Below are 19,218 nucleotides of genomic sequence, written 5' to 3'. Positions count from 1 at the left end.
TGTTGTTTTTGTCTTTGTTAAATTTGAAAGTTTGATTAACCAATAAAGTATACATTTATTAGTTTAACATATTTTACCATAAATAACAATAATGCTTTGTACTTCAAATAGACCAGTAGTTAAATATTAACAACAATAAAATAATATTAGAACTAACAATTATTCAGTTCCTTTATTTTCGGTTGCCTGTAAAATTATTTTTATAGTAATTTACTCTATTTTAGACTTTAAAGCAAAACTAGAAATAATAATCATATGAACATAGACAGATAACTAATCAATAACTATGTCTATGAGGCAAAATATTCATAATTTAAATAATTTATTGTCATAGAGTGCTAAAAATAACTAGATTTAATTCGTCACTATGACGAATTATAGGTTATATGCATTGATTAAAATAAAGATAATTGATTTGTAAAAGATATATTGATTGATTGATTTTCTCAGAATCTTTAATTATTTATAATATATGCTAGGATCTTACTAACGCAAATACAATAGCCGGTATCGCAATCCGATCAAAGATCCCTCTGCGTATAATGTCATAAACCACATTTGTTACATAATAATAAAGACATAAGTTTCTTTTTATCTAGATTTCATTATAAATCATGTGTATAATCTATACACTAAGAAATAAAATTGAACAAACAATACAAATAATAAAAAAAAATCTTATTTCGTTTCGTTACCCAAGGTGAGGCTCGATCTCGGTACCTTGAATGCTATAGACACGAGTACAGACCACCGAGCCATACGCAACTTACTAAAACATGTAGAATGATTCCTCCGTGTATTTACTATTCAGTAGCCACTTTGGTGCAGATAGATTATTACATACCGCAATGAATTATAATTTATTACTATGATGACATCTTTAAAAATTAAAAAAAATTATGCACTGTCAAACTATATACTTTTAACTTTAATATATGAAATTCTTAAGAAAGAAAGTTAATGTTAAGTTTGTTATTTCGGCCTAAGAAAATGTCAAAATTTGTTTGATTGTCGAAATTAATTTTTTTTAATTCAATATGCAATTAATGATGACTTAATCAACTTTTGTTCTCTTAATTTGATAATAAATCATACATATGATACATACACTTCAAGAAAATGAAATAAAAAATAGGTGTTCCCCAGCATTCTGACGATATATATTAATTTTAAAATTTAGCATATTTTCACTATTTTGTTAACTTATACGTGCGTAGCCTGTCACTTTTGACGTGCTTGTATAACGCAATTTCGAGTTGAAAAGTGAATCAAACATGATGATATTATTAAAGAAAGATTGTAAAACAGAAATCGGGCAAAAAGAGTGCGCATTAACGTTTAACGCGCAGTGCGCGTGCAAAATTCTGCGCACTCGTGGCAATTTTTTAAACGCTTAAAATTGCCTGAAACGTACTCTAATTTCATCGAAAATAAATTTTGACAATTTTAAAACTTTTAAGCGCGCGTACGCATGCGTTATATGCGCTACGCACGTAATTATATTGCCATATGATGAAATATGACCTGAAATTTATGAGTACCAAATTTTGTTTAAAAGTGATTCATGCTTGTGAAGATATGATTACAAACGTGATTTCATTAAATCGCGCGTAGACCGCGTAATTTATGATTGCGCACCGTGAAAACTTGACCACATCGATTCCTGGCCATAAGGAATATACTCTGAAAAATTGACTTAGCTAGATGAAACTGATGCCAAGATAATTCACGGACAAAATAGTGCTAAGGAAAGAATAAATAAATAAATAAATAAATAAATAAATAAATAAAGATCCTGACAGAATCAAGAGGTTATATGCATATCATGCATATAACCTAATAATAAATTGTACCGGATAAGGTCTCTTTTAATATTCTTTGTGAAGTTCATGGGTGATTTAGCAATGTTGCAACATGGTATTGCTGATAGAGTGACTGCATAGATTGAAAATAGGTAATCATAAACTGCAACATTAAATCAAGTACATTTTATACTTGAATATGCTGAAGTGGTGGGACTAACGTGATAAATTACAAAAGCATAACAAATAGAATATTGATGAAATGGCTTGACACCTGTGACAAGAGTACAGTACGCTGGTCTTAAAATTGAATTCGAGAGAAATCATATTTTGTTACCTTAAAAGCTATTATTATTGTTTGATTATTACTTTATTAGTTACAGTTACAGTATTTCGATTGGGGGGGGGGGGGGGTGTGGTGGAGATGGCGATACCAACAGTGAGTATTGTCCTGATTGGGAGGGGGGGGGGGCACATGGAGATACCAACAGTGATTATTGTTATGATTTAATAGTATTCGCGTCACAGCATCGCGTTGCCAAAGACACAACACCAAGGCAATAAGTGAGTAAAATTATGGAAAGTGAATTTTCACACTTTCTTGGTCCACAGTGGAAATACATATGTGATGGATTGTAAAATTGTTGCTATGTTTACATACGTTATGTATCAAGAGGAGGGGCGTCTCTCGAACAAATGATACTTGTTTTCTTTTTATACATGTTGATGCTGATTTTGGTCGAAATAAATGTTGAATTGAATTGATTGTGAGTCGAGTAGGCGTATTACTACGACTGAACGTGTTTTTGTTATTCCTATATGCCTAATGATTAAAGTTGTCCGGCATGGTAATGCGTTAATGCTACGGCGATCTCTTTGATATCAATTAAATTACCATTAAATTAATCCCAGTTTGTTATGTGAGTACAATTAATAAAAGCATAAGAGCTATTAATAATCTTATATGTATACTTAGTATTCGCAAGTGAGGGTTATAACTCATTTGTGCAAATAATTGTTTTTACTGTTTATGAATAAGTATAGTAACATGGTATTGTATAATTCACTATTTATGCAACCAGCAAAATTAAAATACAATAACAAACAAAAATATAACCTACGCAAATGAAAAACATAGAGAAGACAGCTTAAGCAACATTGCTGTGACCAGGGAAGAGTGAAATTACAATGTAACTTCATTCTTCCCTGCTGTCACTTAAATGAGCCAACCCACCTTGTATTGATATGCCTATAACATTTAAAAAAACTAAATTAGTTAAATAACAATTAATTACAATAGACCGATTTGTATTCTTCTGCAGTGTATACCTATTCTGTAAATGGCCTGCACGATAGTACCGATCTTTCGGTTAACTTTTTTTATATTCAATCAACAGAATTAGGCCTATCATTAATTACTAGGCCTATATATTTGTATATTTGCATTGTATACAACCTTTGAACTTTGAACTTGTGACATATACGGTACCATGCCAATGTAAACCATATTTTTTTATTATATACCGGGAAACAATGTGACATGATTATCTGAGAAACTTTATATTTAGGCAAGACTGAAATTTAACTAATTTAATATAGGCATACAGTTAAGAAAGTATAAAGAAATAGGAGACATTATAATTGCTGCGTTAAGAAGTCAATAAGAACGTATCGTAAATAATGGATGAAAAAAAGAAACTCTGTTTTTTTATGATTATTTTGTGATACCTTCAGGAGATTGCCCTTCAAATATTGAACATTATAGTTTGAATAAATGTACGCTTAAACCGCAGAATAGGATTGTATACGAATACATTTAAAACCACACAGATATGTGCAAAGCAACCAAAATAAAATATTTACGTACGTAGCAATAACGCGCTAAGGCTGCTATCAATTGTTTTCCTGACGACCGCGGCACGGAATATAAACTAGCTCGACGACTGATATTAATTAGCCATACTTCATTTATAGGCGGCATGGTGAAAAGGTTTGGGAAAATGGTGATTACCTGAACTTCTAAAGTGTCCAGGTAATTTATCATTGTAAATCGATTTCACTACAGTGTAATTTCTCATAATGCGTACGATCCTTGAATTAATGATTAAATGATATACATTTATGTAATGTTCATTACAGAATTAATATTAATAAACCATCTCATAATCGCAATCTGAAATTGCAGGCACGTACAGTAGTTCCACTTTAATAATGTTTGTTTTATCAGACAGAATAAAATCAATATAATTTTATAAACATTCCATCCATATTTTGTGGAGATTTTCAATTTGAAGAAGAGGTTTTAAGGTCCATGGTGAACAAATAATATATATAAGGAATTATTTAAATCGATCAATTTATAATCAATTGGTGGCATCAGCGCTTGCCTGACGGACTGGGCGCCTGTGAGAAGCAGGAAAAGAGAAACTTAAGTTCGTTTGTTTAATCTGTTTCATTCGTAATAGTTATAGCCTAACTAAGTTTTATGGAAATCGTTCATTTTCTTCGGCATCCGTTTCTCTTTGGAATGCGTTGCCTATTGAAATCCGTCAGGCAACTTACACCAGTGTCTTCAAATCTCTCCTCAAAACCCACCTTTTGAATTTTGAATTTTCAACATTTTTCTGTCTATGTAAAGCGCATTGAGGCTTTCAGCATATTGCGCTATATCAAGTACCAGTTATTATTTTTATTAATTAGAAATGTTTGAATTAATCAATCTTACTTCATCCACTGAATAATTTCCTTATAAATGTTATTATTATTTACATACGTTTGGTTTGACATTGTTGTCAAGTAGAACCATGAGACCCTAGATTCTGATCACAGGCATGCTATTTCGCATTTTTTGTTTTAAAAAAAAATCAAAATCGATTTGACAAATTTACGTAATTTACGTCTTGTATTTATGCTGAGTATTATGTGAAATATTATTTTATTATTTCGATCGCAGTTTTATGATGACCAATCATCTTGTCCCCAGTCGCATACTGACAAAACACAAACATAAATCGTGATAGATATGATCTATATTACTGTTATAATATCTCTTTTCAAATTATGAATATCATTATTAATGACTGGAAGCACTATACTTGCTATAAAAAAGTAAAGTAAATTGCTATAATTGTTTAAATATTTCTTCAATACACTTGTCCCTGTGATTTCTCGTAGGCGGACACATATCTATAAGTTTTTTTTTACAAGCAATGCATTTGGTACCTCTCATAAGTGGACATCTCACGTAGTAAACACGGATACTTTTTGACGTTTGAAACAATTTAATACAGTATAAAGGAATTATTATTCCGACGATGTAGATGCCCTCTATTGTCAAATATAAATAAAATTGACAAAAGGCCAAATAAGTATAAGAACAGGTACTTTAAACAGTTTGGTCCTCTATCAGGCCGATGACTAATTGACGGACATCTTCCGTAAGCAGCTTACGGAGTAGTATGCCTGCCGCAGTAGTGTTAGTTTGTAAATGGTGATTCCATTTTCACGGACCCTTAGTAGCATGGCAACGTTTAAGAAGGAAAGTCACTAAATTGTATTGAGTAGTTTTCGTCGTTATGTTGTCGTTGTGCTATTATAACTAAACTACATGTAAGTATCGTACGACTACTGAACTTAAGGCTTAGAATCCTTCCGAAGATTCATTCATTTTGGTTCTAGTCGACAGACAGCTCTTGCTAATTTACAGCATGACTTTAGCGGTCGGTATCTTTGATCTTTTCAGAAGAACGGGAGCGAGTCGAGTCATAGCTCACATTTAATTCAGCAATAGTAAGCGAATTATCTCTTTAAAACAAACAATTCAGATAATAATCTATGCAAACACAGCCATTCATTATAGTCTAAACTAAGGACAACCATTACACCCCCGGAGTATTATTTGGCCATGCATTAATTTTATATAGTATTTTTGTTACTAAACATTACTTATTTTTATGTATAAATGAATCAAAATAATAGTTATTGTTCATTATTTTTTTGTTAACAATTCAGTAGTTTATATGAACTTTATTCATTTTATTGTTTTATAGTATGTATCATGTAATTCCGCCTTTGGCTGCAATTTTGATATTGAATAAAATGAAATCTTATATGATAAAATATCATTACTATATTTAGTATACAGTAATAATAGTTGTATATTGATCAGCTCCGAGCTCCTTGAGTACATAATTTACGTTCATATATAAATAGCGTCCTTCAATAAAAATGATTATAATCGGTGTTGATAGTGAAAAACACTGGATTAAGAATATATTATAATAAATATAAATATAGATCCGTAGCAACTTTAATCTTTAGGTGGATGCGTTTAAAAAGGATTGTTTTTGATTTGCATAGCCTTTGGTGATATTTCGATTTTCAGTTCAATTTCAGTACGTGATGTTCATTTATTAAATGAACGATCATGTTTTTTGTCGTTAAAAATGGCATTATACAAACCGATTATGTTTAAAGTGACATTATATTTGAAGGAGAAGGTACTCTTCTTAATGAGCTCCTTAAGGAACATTTGTTTATTATAACCTATTTCTTGCAATGAGATTTATGTGGGAATCATTTTAAAGGTTATTAACGTGTTGTTACTACATTGCTTATTTTAATACTGATATCTACTTCATTTATTTACATACAAACCTGTGTTATTATAGTCATGTGACAGAATTCCAATTCTAATAAATTTAAAGATGTATGATATGATTTATTTCAATGGAGTTTATCAACGAAAGAGTACATTATTATTATTTATAAATAGCATAAACTATATTCTGAGTGAGTGGTAAAACCTAAAACCAACTACATAAATAACGTAGGAGGGCTAATAACCAAACGTTAAATGCGCATTTATAGTAGAGGGCGGTGTGTATGTATAGAGGGCGATGTTGTGTAGATTCAAAAGAAAACTAACCTACACTCTCGGTCTCAGTATTATATTCCTAACTGAACTGGAGCTCGATAACGTTTAAGTGTACCAGTACTTTTCTTACAAATATAACAAATTATAAGTAATCTATAAGCTTCTCTAATCTAAATTTAACTAAAATTAAATTTGCAGATAAAACGTATTTTTGTAATTTAACAAACCATGCATAAATTTACATTTGAAATGCAATAAGTTTTATATTTGTTTATTTATTTTAATAGTTGGCTTATGTATAAAACGGACGTGAATTAATAATAATATTACTTCATGATAGACATACCTGTTAACATCTATTACGTTCCATGATGGTGCAAAAAATGTGATCGAAAAATTTAGATACGGTAAACCAAGTTACATTTATGGATCACTTGCTCTTTACACATTATTACACAACATATTATATTTTCTAATCGATTTTTAATTGTTAATAGACGAATGTGTAGCACGATTCATGGAAGAGTATTTATAGGATGCCAGAGGCAACATATTCTCTCAAATAGTGTGATGATTTGCACGTTGAACATAACACTACTATTAATGGTGATACTTGAATTAGATTAGGCCTATACAACGTACGGTATGTTAAATAGCCCGTAGTTGCCAGTTGCCCCTAACCATATTCTGAAAAGAAAAATAATATTATAAAATTATATAAAATGCACATTGGCATGTTCTTACAATCGAAATTGTTAAATTTGTATTATAATTGATTGTATTTGTATCATGAAGCTTGGTGGTTATATTAAGAGGCTAGTGATCTGGACGTCGTGAGTTCGAGTCCCAACAGAGAATTACTTACAAATATTTCAAAGTGTTCTCTGTGTAGGCTATGTACTTAGGAACAATTACGTTAGTAGAGCAAACATCTGACCAATTTATTTATTTTTTATTATTTCAATATTTTATGTTTAATTATTTTACAATAAAGGTAATAGTCGTTTACGATATATTTGACGCATTACTAACCATTAATTTATTAATAAATATTTACGAGTTTCAGTTTACTGTATTTCAAAAAATTCAATTAAATATGTTTATCCTGTATCAGATAATCTAAAATCTACTTCTGTTTAAGAATATTCTCTCATTATTTGGAGGTAATAGGCTATGATAGATAAAATACGTGTGCCCTTAATGAGTTTAGTCAAGGAGATTCTAATGCCCGGCCAATTTAAGGGTAAATCTTATTTTATTGATATTTCATTCGCATGGCATTAAGAATTTATTTGAAATCGACTTGAGAGTATGGTAAAGCTTAGTGATGACGGTCGTATTATATAAGAAACATTGTACACGGTTAACAACCTATACTAAAATGGTTTTACCTGGCTAAATTATTTATTTGGCTTGATTATTATATAACATTTAAATATAAATATAATGTAACATGAATCTTTGAGGCGTAACGTGGTACGTTGCTCATTTTTATGTTACATTATATTAATTTTATAATTAATTAATTAATAAGCCTTAATAACCATATGAATAACCGAAAGATCAACTAATAAACTTCATGTATGAAATATGAATATGAATATGTATATTAATTCTACGAAATTAAATACACCTCATTGTGATAGAATCTAATATTTACACCAGATAAATAAGGTTCAACGCAAACGCTTCAGAGCATTCAATAGTAATAAACAACTATTTTTTTTTCTTTTGTAAACATCATTTATGATACTATTACTGAGGTACTGTGGGTAGTCCTGCAGTAGTTAGTGACTCGGAAATAGCTAAAACAAGGCCAACGGCCATAAGTCGCGTGCTAAGCATAGTGATACCAGACCGACCGACCGACCGACATAGTGAACTATAGAGTCGCGTCCACGCGACTAATAAACTTGTTGAGCTATCCTGAGAAATCTTCTATAAACGTGTCAGTATACTTAATGTTTTTATAATGATTTTCCACACAAATTCAAATCAAATCATATTATGAATCTGATTTGTATAGGATAGGATAGTCAGACTCCTTTTACACTCCAGCTCCAGTATTCATTGAGTTCTTCAGTTGTAGACTTCAGAATACCAGCGGTACAGCGGTGACAATTATTACGGTATTCTGCATTATTCATTTGTTAATTTTAGTCTTCTTTCTTTACCCAGTCGGCGTTCGGTCGTTTACTTCTTTCATTATTCTTTCCTTTCTTCTTCCTCCTTCTTCCATTTAGGAGCAAACTCTATTGTTAAAAGCTCTGCTCCACTTGCTCTATTAGCTTTTGCAATGTTCATGCATACGGTGGGTGGTGCATATACAGTTATTTCTTTTTTGTGTGTAAAGTGCTTAGAGACATTTGTATTAGGCAATCTATAAAACATTATTGTTATCATTCTCTTTTGAACAAAGCTTACATTTATAGAAATACCAAAATAAAAGCTTTCGTATATTATTTTGGTCTAATAGTTAATTTGACATAATGGTAATGATAAAACTTAATTTCACAAGGTAATGACGCAAAATTACCACAGAGTATATGGACGCCTGGTAAACAATGATGACATCGAGTAGTAATTTCATTGTACCATTAAATTTACAAATGATGCGTTGCTTATGTTCGAAATATGATGAGAGAATTATTTGAGTTGATTGACAACTCATTAACTATTAGTAAGCAGAGGGTTAATATACTGTTTATGGATAAACTCAGAACTTGGGCTTATAAGATAATAGAAACACCAACGTGCTTATTATTATATATTGTTTGGATATGTTGATCGCATGCTTTGCAATCTGGGAAATTATCGGTAATCTATTCATGTAAGCAGTTTGTTTTAAAAAAATGTTTAAAGAATCGGAAAATGTTATGGTTATGGCGTGGGTGGGGATGTGTGGAGTCAACTTTATGGTAGATAAACTAAAAATAATATAATATATTATATGTAAATTGCTATGCCATATTAGTATATATAAATTTATGTAATGTTCTGTCTACACTATCAAACTTTATGTGACAAAAAATGTGGTGTGCCCATGTATGGACATAAAGATGACATATCACTGTCATATTTGAGCATCATTACCATGTTATTTAGGCACATCACACTTTTTGTCACACTGGTTTAATAGTGTAGACAGAGCTTAAAGATACTGATATGTAAGGTAATATATGTCAGGATGATGTTTTATACTGATTAAATGATGACAATAGCTTTCCCTTATAGGGAAAACAAAACAAATGCTTCTTTCTTTAATTCGTTTAGTTTAAAATAATGTAGCTTTCTTAAATAGATGGTTTTCTTTTATGTTGACATTTATGTGCAATTATCCGTCAACAATTTACCTAGTGTTTCTGAACATTGTGGATTCATTTAACTTATATCGTAATATAATTCTATCCCCATTGTTACTATATACATTTTTATCGCCGTATCGTAATTGGCAACATCGCTCTACTGTCTTCTTAATGGCATTTGTATGGAAAATTAAATTGATTACGTCGGCTTGGTGGAAAATGACGCCGTCGATCAAGAACTGCTGAAATCCCTTCTGTAATATTGCTTTTGAAAATGAGTGTTTACCATTATAATACAACAATTAACATATTTAAAACGTTTTAACCGTAACTCAATTATCAGTAGGTTTAAAGAGAAAGGTGAAGTACCTTGTCCAATAATTCAACCAGTGTCAGAGCAAGGAATAATGTTGTTTTTCCATGGTCACAGTTTACTTACTCCGAATATGCATCACGCATAAACTATATTTATAAAGCAATAACATCTAGCTACGAATACATTTAATCTCAATATTTAGTTTTGCATTTTTTTTATGGTTGAGTGACTTTATACACATACACGCATAGAGTACAGGTGTGTTTTCAAAGTTCTGTACCTAGAATTTATCAGAATTTGCAAGGATAAAGTACCGTAGTTAAACATTCAAGAATACAGAAATTCCAGAGATTGTACACCTGTCAACATATCTCAAGTCCCCTAACTGACAGAGATCTGTCAGAAGGCTAATATGTAGAGGGCTTATTGAAAAAAAAAATAATGAACTCGATCGAAATTATAACACACTAGAGAAGCTTAGTAATGTTCTTATTGATAAGCGCCCTCTTTGTTTTTAAAATAATGGGAAATAAGCTTTTTCTTAGCTAGGCCAATATGAACTAAAGGGTTAAAGGAAGTAAAAGTACTCTCTCTATTGTTTATCAAAGATGTAAAGGATTCAGAAAAAAAATGATATTTATAAATGAAAAAATATAATTTTTTTGTGAGAAACAATCAATTATCAACCATGGCATGGCAACTATGGCATATATGACGTCATTGTTTAATATTATCATTCACTAATAATTATTATAGTACAATTATACTGTAATAAATAATAAATGAAGTGTACTGCATTGATGACAACAGTATATCTGCAAACCTCTTGTTCTGCTTTTTAAACTCGGAAGCCATTTAGGAATTAGTAGAATGTTGTCAAATTGTACTGTTAGTAGACATTGCCAAACAAGTGGACCTTAGTGAAGGTGTTATTCTAAGTCATTTTCACTCTCGCAGATTTTCGCATCTTTACCGTTTCACAAATACGGTTTATTGTCATCATTATTGTTGATCGGTTGAGTGTTTCTGTCTGCACTTATAATGTTATGAAAGCACAGTATCTCTACCATGGGATATCGGCATATGAATACATGTTTTAGGGTCAAAGTTGAATTGTACGCACAATCAAGGGCGCGGCTGGTTTGTACGTACGTTGTTTGTTCATTAAATATCTCTATGGTCATGTGATTTGATATGGATCTGGTTGTACTGTACCGTGAGTCTAGGTTCTAACATTAGTAAAAAGATAACATCATTTTGGCATACATGGCGTTGCATACGTATATCAGTCAAACATTCCGAGTTCCAGAGGCTTGGTTGGATTAAAAATAAAGATGCTTTCATCATTACCGTTTCACAGATATTGTTGACTTTAGATGTGACTGGTTCAAAGATATACATCAACTTCTCTACAGTAATATCAGATGAACAATGCTATCATATTACGTCTCAGCACCATTAATTTTTGAAACATGTTGATTACAATTTTAAGAATATTATTAACGCCTAACTATACCAATTATAGACGACCATAAGAATTAGGTTACGTCGTAAAACCTATACGGTCATATAATTAACGCTTCGTTAGATGCTTTCAACAATTATTGTATCGTTCTGAAATCATAATCTTAGATATAATATGCCGTGGTTACATTTTTACCAACAGTTTAATGTAAGTATGGATGTGAAACCAGAACAATTTCAATCCTTCCACTATAAACGTTTTTAGAATCCAACATATCGACCTCCAGATAGATTAAGAGAATATTTGTCAGTGTCAGTCTAATTACGTTAGTCCATTAAAACGCTACCGGCTTCTTTCGGCCTTTCATAAATGTCTTCTAATTAATATTATTGCCTTGCTTCTTTATGAATTCTGAAATGATATTTCATTTAAGTGATCAAAGGTTGATTATATCAAATATAAATTAACCTCGAAAGAAAATATGTAATGGCAAGGTCTTGTTCCAACACAAACAATTCTAGATGTCTCAATATTTTGTTGAAAGAAGAAAATCCATAAACCGAGATGACTCTAATAATTGGAAGGTACACTGATACGTTTAAGATGACTTAAATTCTACCAAGCTCTAAGTATCGATTTCTGCTATGTTTTATAGCCTTCTTTTCACTATGAATAAATTTGTTTGCATGTATCATATACTGTATGCAAATAATGTAGTTGACTTATAAATTACCAACATTAGGACCGGTCCTTCATGTGGTTTTCCAAAATTTCTAGACGTGATAATCTACTTTGTATTTTTATTGACCTCTTGTAGGCTGTGAATTTACTGTTGAGAATATATTGTCCTACCGTGTCGAGCAGGCCTATACAAATAGGTATTTAATCATATGAGTAGGCCTAATGAATTTTTTCGAAATGCACAAAATTAATGTAGAACTATTGTAATGAAATACCGTTTTTGTGTGTGATATTAGTGATATTTTATCAACATTTACAGCACGTTGGCAACTAGATCAGAGTGATTGAACATTTCTGGCACAACAACAGAAAAAAAACAATAATATTGTAGGTTTATGATCAGTCAATAGTCGGATATATATTACATAATCACATTGCCGTGAGTTGTGTAATTCGTATCAAATTGTTGCAGAGCATGATGCAGTCTACACTACTATATTTCATATGCCCATATAGTATGTTTTATAATGGGATATAATGAGGAACGAATGAGGCAAATCTATAGCTAATCTCTTGCATGGACGATTATTATAAAATAATTATATTATAAGATAAGTTATCAGTATTGTGTTTTAAGTGGAAACTACTGAGCCAAGACTACCTTTTCTGTTTACATTTATCACCCATGTGATAAAACAATTTTGTAGATAGTCTTTTTATATTATTACTATCTTAATTATCTTATCTTTTCCTAAATCATTAGGCGTGTACAGTATGTATATGAGTATGTTTTATTTGTATCATGTGATATCATTAATGTTTCTGGATTCCATTTCTCGGAGTAATTCGGAATGGAAATGAATTTGTGCTGAATTATCGTTTCCATTAATTATGATTTTCTTTAATCAACTTTGATTAAAAAGCGCATCAGTACCATAAACCTAGGTAATTAAATTATCTAGAATTAGATTTTAATTTCAAGTTTAAGCCTTTAATTTATAGAACGTGGGTGGTGTTCATCAAATGAATAATTGATTTTGATTATTTTAGAAGAAATGGAACAGAAATCGTGTAAGAGTAAAAAAAAACAATAGGGATAAACAATAAAGCTAATTGATGAATAATAAATAGAGTAAAAATAATAATTTAATAATTGTGCTTTGTAATGTCTTAATATGCAGACGATTCTCAAACGGTATTTATGTCTAGAGAGAATAAACTGGGCCTCTCATATCAAGCGACGGTAACCTGCACATCCCAACACCACACTTTTAACCGAACCTACAATCTAAATGATAGACAAACCACATCGAAGGGGCTCGAATCAAAATTGAGAAGCTGAAAGCACTAAACATTCTATTCAGTCAAAGAATCGCTCAAGAGGCGATATAATAGTGGGAGAAATCTGTAGGACTGGTGTTTACTATTTCAGACACAGTAAACCCACAACCGTGTAGGCTTAATACAATATAAGAATAATGCTTGTGTAGGAGCTAATTAAGTAAACACTTAGGTATTGTTGATTGCAGTGTCCAAAATTGAAAGTAATTGTAACTGCGTGTATACTTAATAATAATAATACATATAAAAACCAGACATTTTAAACTTTTTTTCGTTTGATAGCTTCATTTTCTTTTCTTTTTAAGCCATGGATGAAAGACGGATACATTATTACTATAGTTATCATACAAGCCTGCTACTATATATTCCTGTCAAATTACGTATAATGCATTGTCTAATCTGATAACAATAACAATTAATAAACCACCTTGTTTTAATCGTAAAATCCTTGTCTATTTAGTATTACTATTGATTATACAATTATGGTGAAAATCCAACCTTCTGGTTGATTAAAAGATTCTGCATGGTATTGCTGATAATCTACAATGCTTTTATATCAAATTCTATTATTTCTATATTCTGTCAATCTTCTAAATTCATAATCTCTTATCGCTTTATACTCTACTACTACTACTTTACTGTGTATATTAATTGCCGTATGAAAACAATAATGTATTCATCAATATTTCAATTATTATATGACCTCCAAAAATTATACTTTTTTATCCATGGTGGTAGACACACGTGCATTGGTTGCGATTCAGATAATTGAAAATGAAGAATTATACACAGAGGCGCCAAATACATTGATAGAATTATCCACTAATATACAAACCGTTGAGAATTGCTGCCATATGAAATACGTGTACATAATTATTAACGTAGTAATCAAAATAGAATATTGGCACCAGAATTACTTGACCTCATCACAATAGACTGATGAAACCATATCTTTCGTTTTTTGTATTTTTACTATAATATTAATACGACTGGCTTAAGTTTTAAACAGATAACTCGCATTTCGTGCACCACCAATTAGGCCTACAACACAATGCAAACAACAGTTACAAACAGCAAAACAACATCACATTGCAGCAGATTCAACAATACTTCTCATCATTTACCAGTACTTCTTTTAAATGCTGTCATACGGCTACTTACAAATATGTTTAGATAATTACTTTTTGTAAATAGATAATAGTTAATGAAAACAATTTCTAGACAAATACTGTTTTATTTTACGTATTTAAATAACTTTTACTATATGTATTAACTTTAGGCCAACTTGAAAATGCAAACTTACGTCTTGAAGGTAAATTTCTTCTCATTTTATTTTGCATTTAAAACTAATTTTAATAATGTGATTCTAGGGTATATAAACCTTCAAAATTTACCATTTTTATTATGTGATAAATAAATAAATAAATTCAATATCATTTTTACGATTTTTATCATGTTTTCCGATCCAGAAACGTCTAGCATGTTTAATCAAGGCACATAAAAGTATAGATTGAATTAATTATTAGACGTATTTGATACATTTTTGTTCAATCAGCAGGAAATAGTTTATCGACTTGACAAACATATCGATTTTTATCAAAACATTTTTGTTCCAATTAAACTAATTGCACGTTTAATCTAAAGTTTGAAACTGTGTCATCAGCTTTTCTGATTCACCCAACTCAAAAGTAGGGTAAATATCGAATTACTAATCATTAATATCAAATTATTTAATGTAATTAATTTTATTTTTCTATACTATTTGGATTAAACGGTTGTCATTTGTAGTAATTGTTCCATAATGGGTATAGTTATTGTTACAGTATTACATTTAATCGTAATTTCCTTCCGGCGGTACTTACTGAGGTATACGCTATCCATGAAACAACGCTACTGACTAGGCCTAGATAACAACATCAGTATGGTTTCAGTTTTAATTAAATTATTAGAAACTAATAACAGTAATTAAAAGAGATGAAGATTTGAAAACACATGAACCCACGCCTCTTCTACACTCAACGCCCGCATACGAACGGCACTGATACTTGTCACAAAGCTTACCTGCTTCGTAATGAATATGGACCTGTTCAGACTTAGTTATTAAGCAGAGTAAGTTGGTTTCATCATAGAGGTAGTGAATATAATATCTCTAGGTTTTGTGGTACAGTCAGCAGGGGCGGTCGCAGGACTATTTTAAGAGGGTTGCCCAAAAAAGACTCCAGGGCTGTAGACTCTGAGTATTTTGAGCAAGAAAATTGTTAAATGACACCCCTATAGATGGCCGCACATGGTACTCTCGCACGTAAAATTCATGATAAATTGCACCTCCAGTTCGCCGGAAATGTCACTCACTCTATAGTGCGCTAGCAAACAGAGGATTGTAGCCTATAGTATTCCGCCGGTAATAAATTATACGGGATTTTCAGTAAATTACCAATGGTTTATTGAAAGTCAACACTGTAACTAATCCCTTACTATTCAATAAAAATGTTATTATACTAATATATTGTTGAAAACTGGATTGAGTGATATGAAAATGGATTGATGGTAAAACGTAACAAAGATACGATCTTGTCTGGTTATTAAGTATTCATGCAGTGATGAATCGGAGAATTATTTTTGTAGCGTTCCATTTAAAATAAATGTTGTTACAAAGAAATATTTTGGTTGTGAACGTCGTTAAATTCGTTGGTGTCAGCATCACTTCTTTTACCAATTTTAACGATTAAGCTAACATCAAAACAACAACAACTATGATAAAATGCCCTGCAACTCTGTAACTACTTTATGACTAAGCCTATCAAGTTCCGGGTCCAGATGGATATTGTATACGATGAAATGGGACTCAATTTTAATTTAGTGGCAGAAACAACATTTAGTATAAAATTAAGGGTGTTGCCCGGGCCACTAGGGCAACACCCCTGGGTCCGCCCCTGAGTTATCACTAACTTTTGTGGGTAGTATTTTACAGGATCGGGTCCAATCGTTGACAGATGATGATATTATTTGTTATTTATTCTTTATAACAGATAACCTCCTTAGCCGAAGACTGGTCTCCCAGCGGCCCAGTTTTGATGAGTGGCTATGTGTGACAGTGTAATGTACTAGTACATCGGGGTAACCCAATAACTCGTCTCGAAAGATGAACTAGGTTCAATTCTTTGCAATGCACAAGAGTCAGATGTGTAAACTATCTTAACCGCTTGGCCACTCAATCGCTCACTTATAAAACTGATATTATGATTGTTTTTTATCTCTATTTTCTCTATTTTGACTATGAATATTATTATTTTATCCCCTGATAATCCTGAATCTACCACGGAAACAACCCAGATAACTAAGCTTGAATGGACCCTTAGTTTTAGGCTTATATTTTGTTGGATTATTTTGCAAGGTACAAGCTTAATTGAAGCTTGTCAATTATTACGCTGAGCACCTATTAATGTATTGATTATTATTTTACAAATACGGCTGTAACCTGACGAAAACAGATATATTTTTTTGTATATTAATAATAAGGGGATTGAACAAATTGTCCATGGACTCTTATAATAATTATAACAACATCAATCAACTTGTCAAAATATTCAGTAGATTAAGTACAGTACAAACAATGCACTAACAACACTAAAAATGTCAACGTCACTAAGGCAATAAATGCGTAGGCCTACTGTGCTTTTTTTATATTGTATGTGCCAATTATACCAAATCAAACAGGAATATTGTGATTTGAGCGTTAGGAATTGAACTGTACGAAATTCGCAATACCTACAGTACTATTGCTAATTATATAAATAATTATATAGCATGATACAATAACAGTTGTTTTTGTAATAAGGTATACCACACGCAGTTGTCATTACTGTCGTTGATACGTTTTAAACGATCTTCCATCAAACATCGATTCATAAAAGATTATATTATAATCTTTTAAAAGTGTTTCCTGTGGTGCCAAGCAAATACAGTTTTATTAACAACAGTGTAATGAATGTACTTACCCCCTATTCCAATAAGAGTGATGCATGACAGAATTAACGGAGCAACAATTCCATACACAATGTGGGGTCCTGCATCCTCACCGTCGTAATCATCTGAATAGTCGCTTGCTTCTGCCGCCGCCGCAAATAGCAATCCTTGAATATTTACCATTGTTCCCTGTTTGGTTTGAGAGATTATCTCAGTTATTTTTTCTTCTTAAACAATAACACTTCTTCAACAATATATATGTTTTTGTATATAGTTATGTTAGTGAACCACAACCACTGATGATAAAGTCCGTGTTATATTGTTAAGATGCGTCAATAGACTGAATTGCATATTCGTACACAACTGCATTTATAGTTCTCAGTGTACCGTATCCAATAGTCTTGCGTAAATTCGCTTCGCGACAACCAATCAGCGAAGCGCTGAAATGTACTACTGACCGTATGAGATGAAAGCTCCGTATGAACACATCCTTACACATCGTGACCACTAGACATAGATTACTAAACTTTTAATGACCAAACAACATATCATACATGTTCTGTGTATTCTAATCGAGGTAGTTATGTGAATATCATTGTGTCACACTAATACACGTCAAAGAATATACTAATTGTCTGTTTGTTTCCATGGAATATAGACCGGTATTGATTCACAAATGATGATCACAAAGTTAATTGTGTTTACACTGAAGACTTCAAGAGAAATTTAATAAAAAAATATCTCTACTATATGATAATAATAATCGCAGTATCATCGTAATGAATGTACATGCATATCCGTAAAAAAAAATACTAATTAATATAATGCATGCTTCATTATCATTCCCTATAAATTAAACCTCTGAAAAGTGAGAGCAATCAACAGTTAATAATTTGTACGTAAAGCCTAAGGCGATGTAGTGAATACGTTATTTATCACACTGCAGGTTATGATATTTAAATACCAATTTCAGAATTCATCACACCTTACTTTTGTTAAAATCAAGTATTCATGGGGCGGAAAAGTCATTAATTGAACATAAATTGTTTTTTATTAAAATTGTGAAACAGACGCAATATTCATTTAAACTGTCATCGTTTGCTTTGAGCATATTTCACAGCGAGGGCGGGGAACTATATTATGCTTATATATATATATATATATATATATATATATATATATATATATATATATATATATATTGTTCTGTAGTCCCGGATAAAAATTTAAAATTAAAATTCTCTTTATTCCAGTAGGCCTATTCCAGTTTCTTCGATCAAATTGTTGGTTAACGTGGTGTGTTGGTATGTGATATTAAAATGTCATTTTAACAACACAACAATTTTCTTTTTTTTAGTCAGGAAAATATATTTTTTAATAGTTTTTCAACTTAGATGAAATAAGAATTTATTGTGAATATACCGCCACAAATTTTGTATTGATAATCAATTGAAACCATAGAGGGC

General features: G+C 31.3%; 1 protein-coding gene across 1 annotated transcript in view; it reads right to left on the bottom strand.

Moving 5' to 3' along the window:
• The window catches only part of LOC144853904 (G-protein coupled receptor 54-like), a 40,384-nt gene extending 22,310 nt beyond the window's left edge, over positions 1 to 18,074 (bottom strand). The window contains exon 1 of the mRNA XM_078711767.1: positions 17,785 to 18,074. Within this exon, the coding sequence (XP_078567893.1) occupies positions 17,785 to 17,935 (151 nt within the window). The 5' untranslated portion in view covers positions 17,936 to 18,074. The remainder of the gene's footprint in view (positions 1 to 17,784) is intronic.
• Between the last annotated feature and the right edge of the window lie 1,144 nt (positions 18,075 to 19,218).

This window comes from Antedon bifida, chromosome 10 (assembly GCF_963402885.1).
Source record: "Antedon bifida chromosome 10, ecAntBifi1.1, whole genome shotgun sequence".
Classification (NCBI taxonomy): Eukaryota; Metazoa; Echinodermata; class Crinoidea; order Comatulida; family Antedonidae; genus Antedon; species Antedon bifida.
The sequence above is the reverse complement of the archived record's forward strand: the minus strand, read 5'-3'. Positions and strand labels throughout refer to the sequence as shown.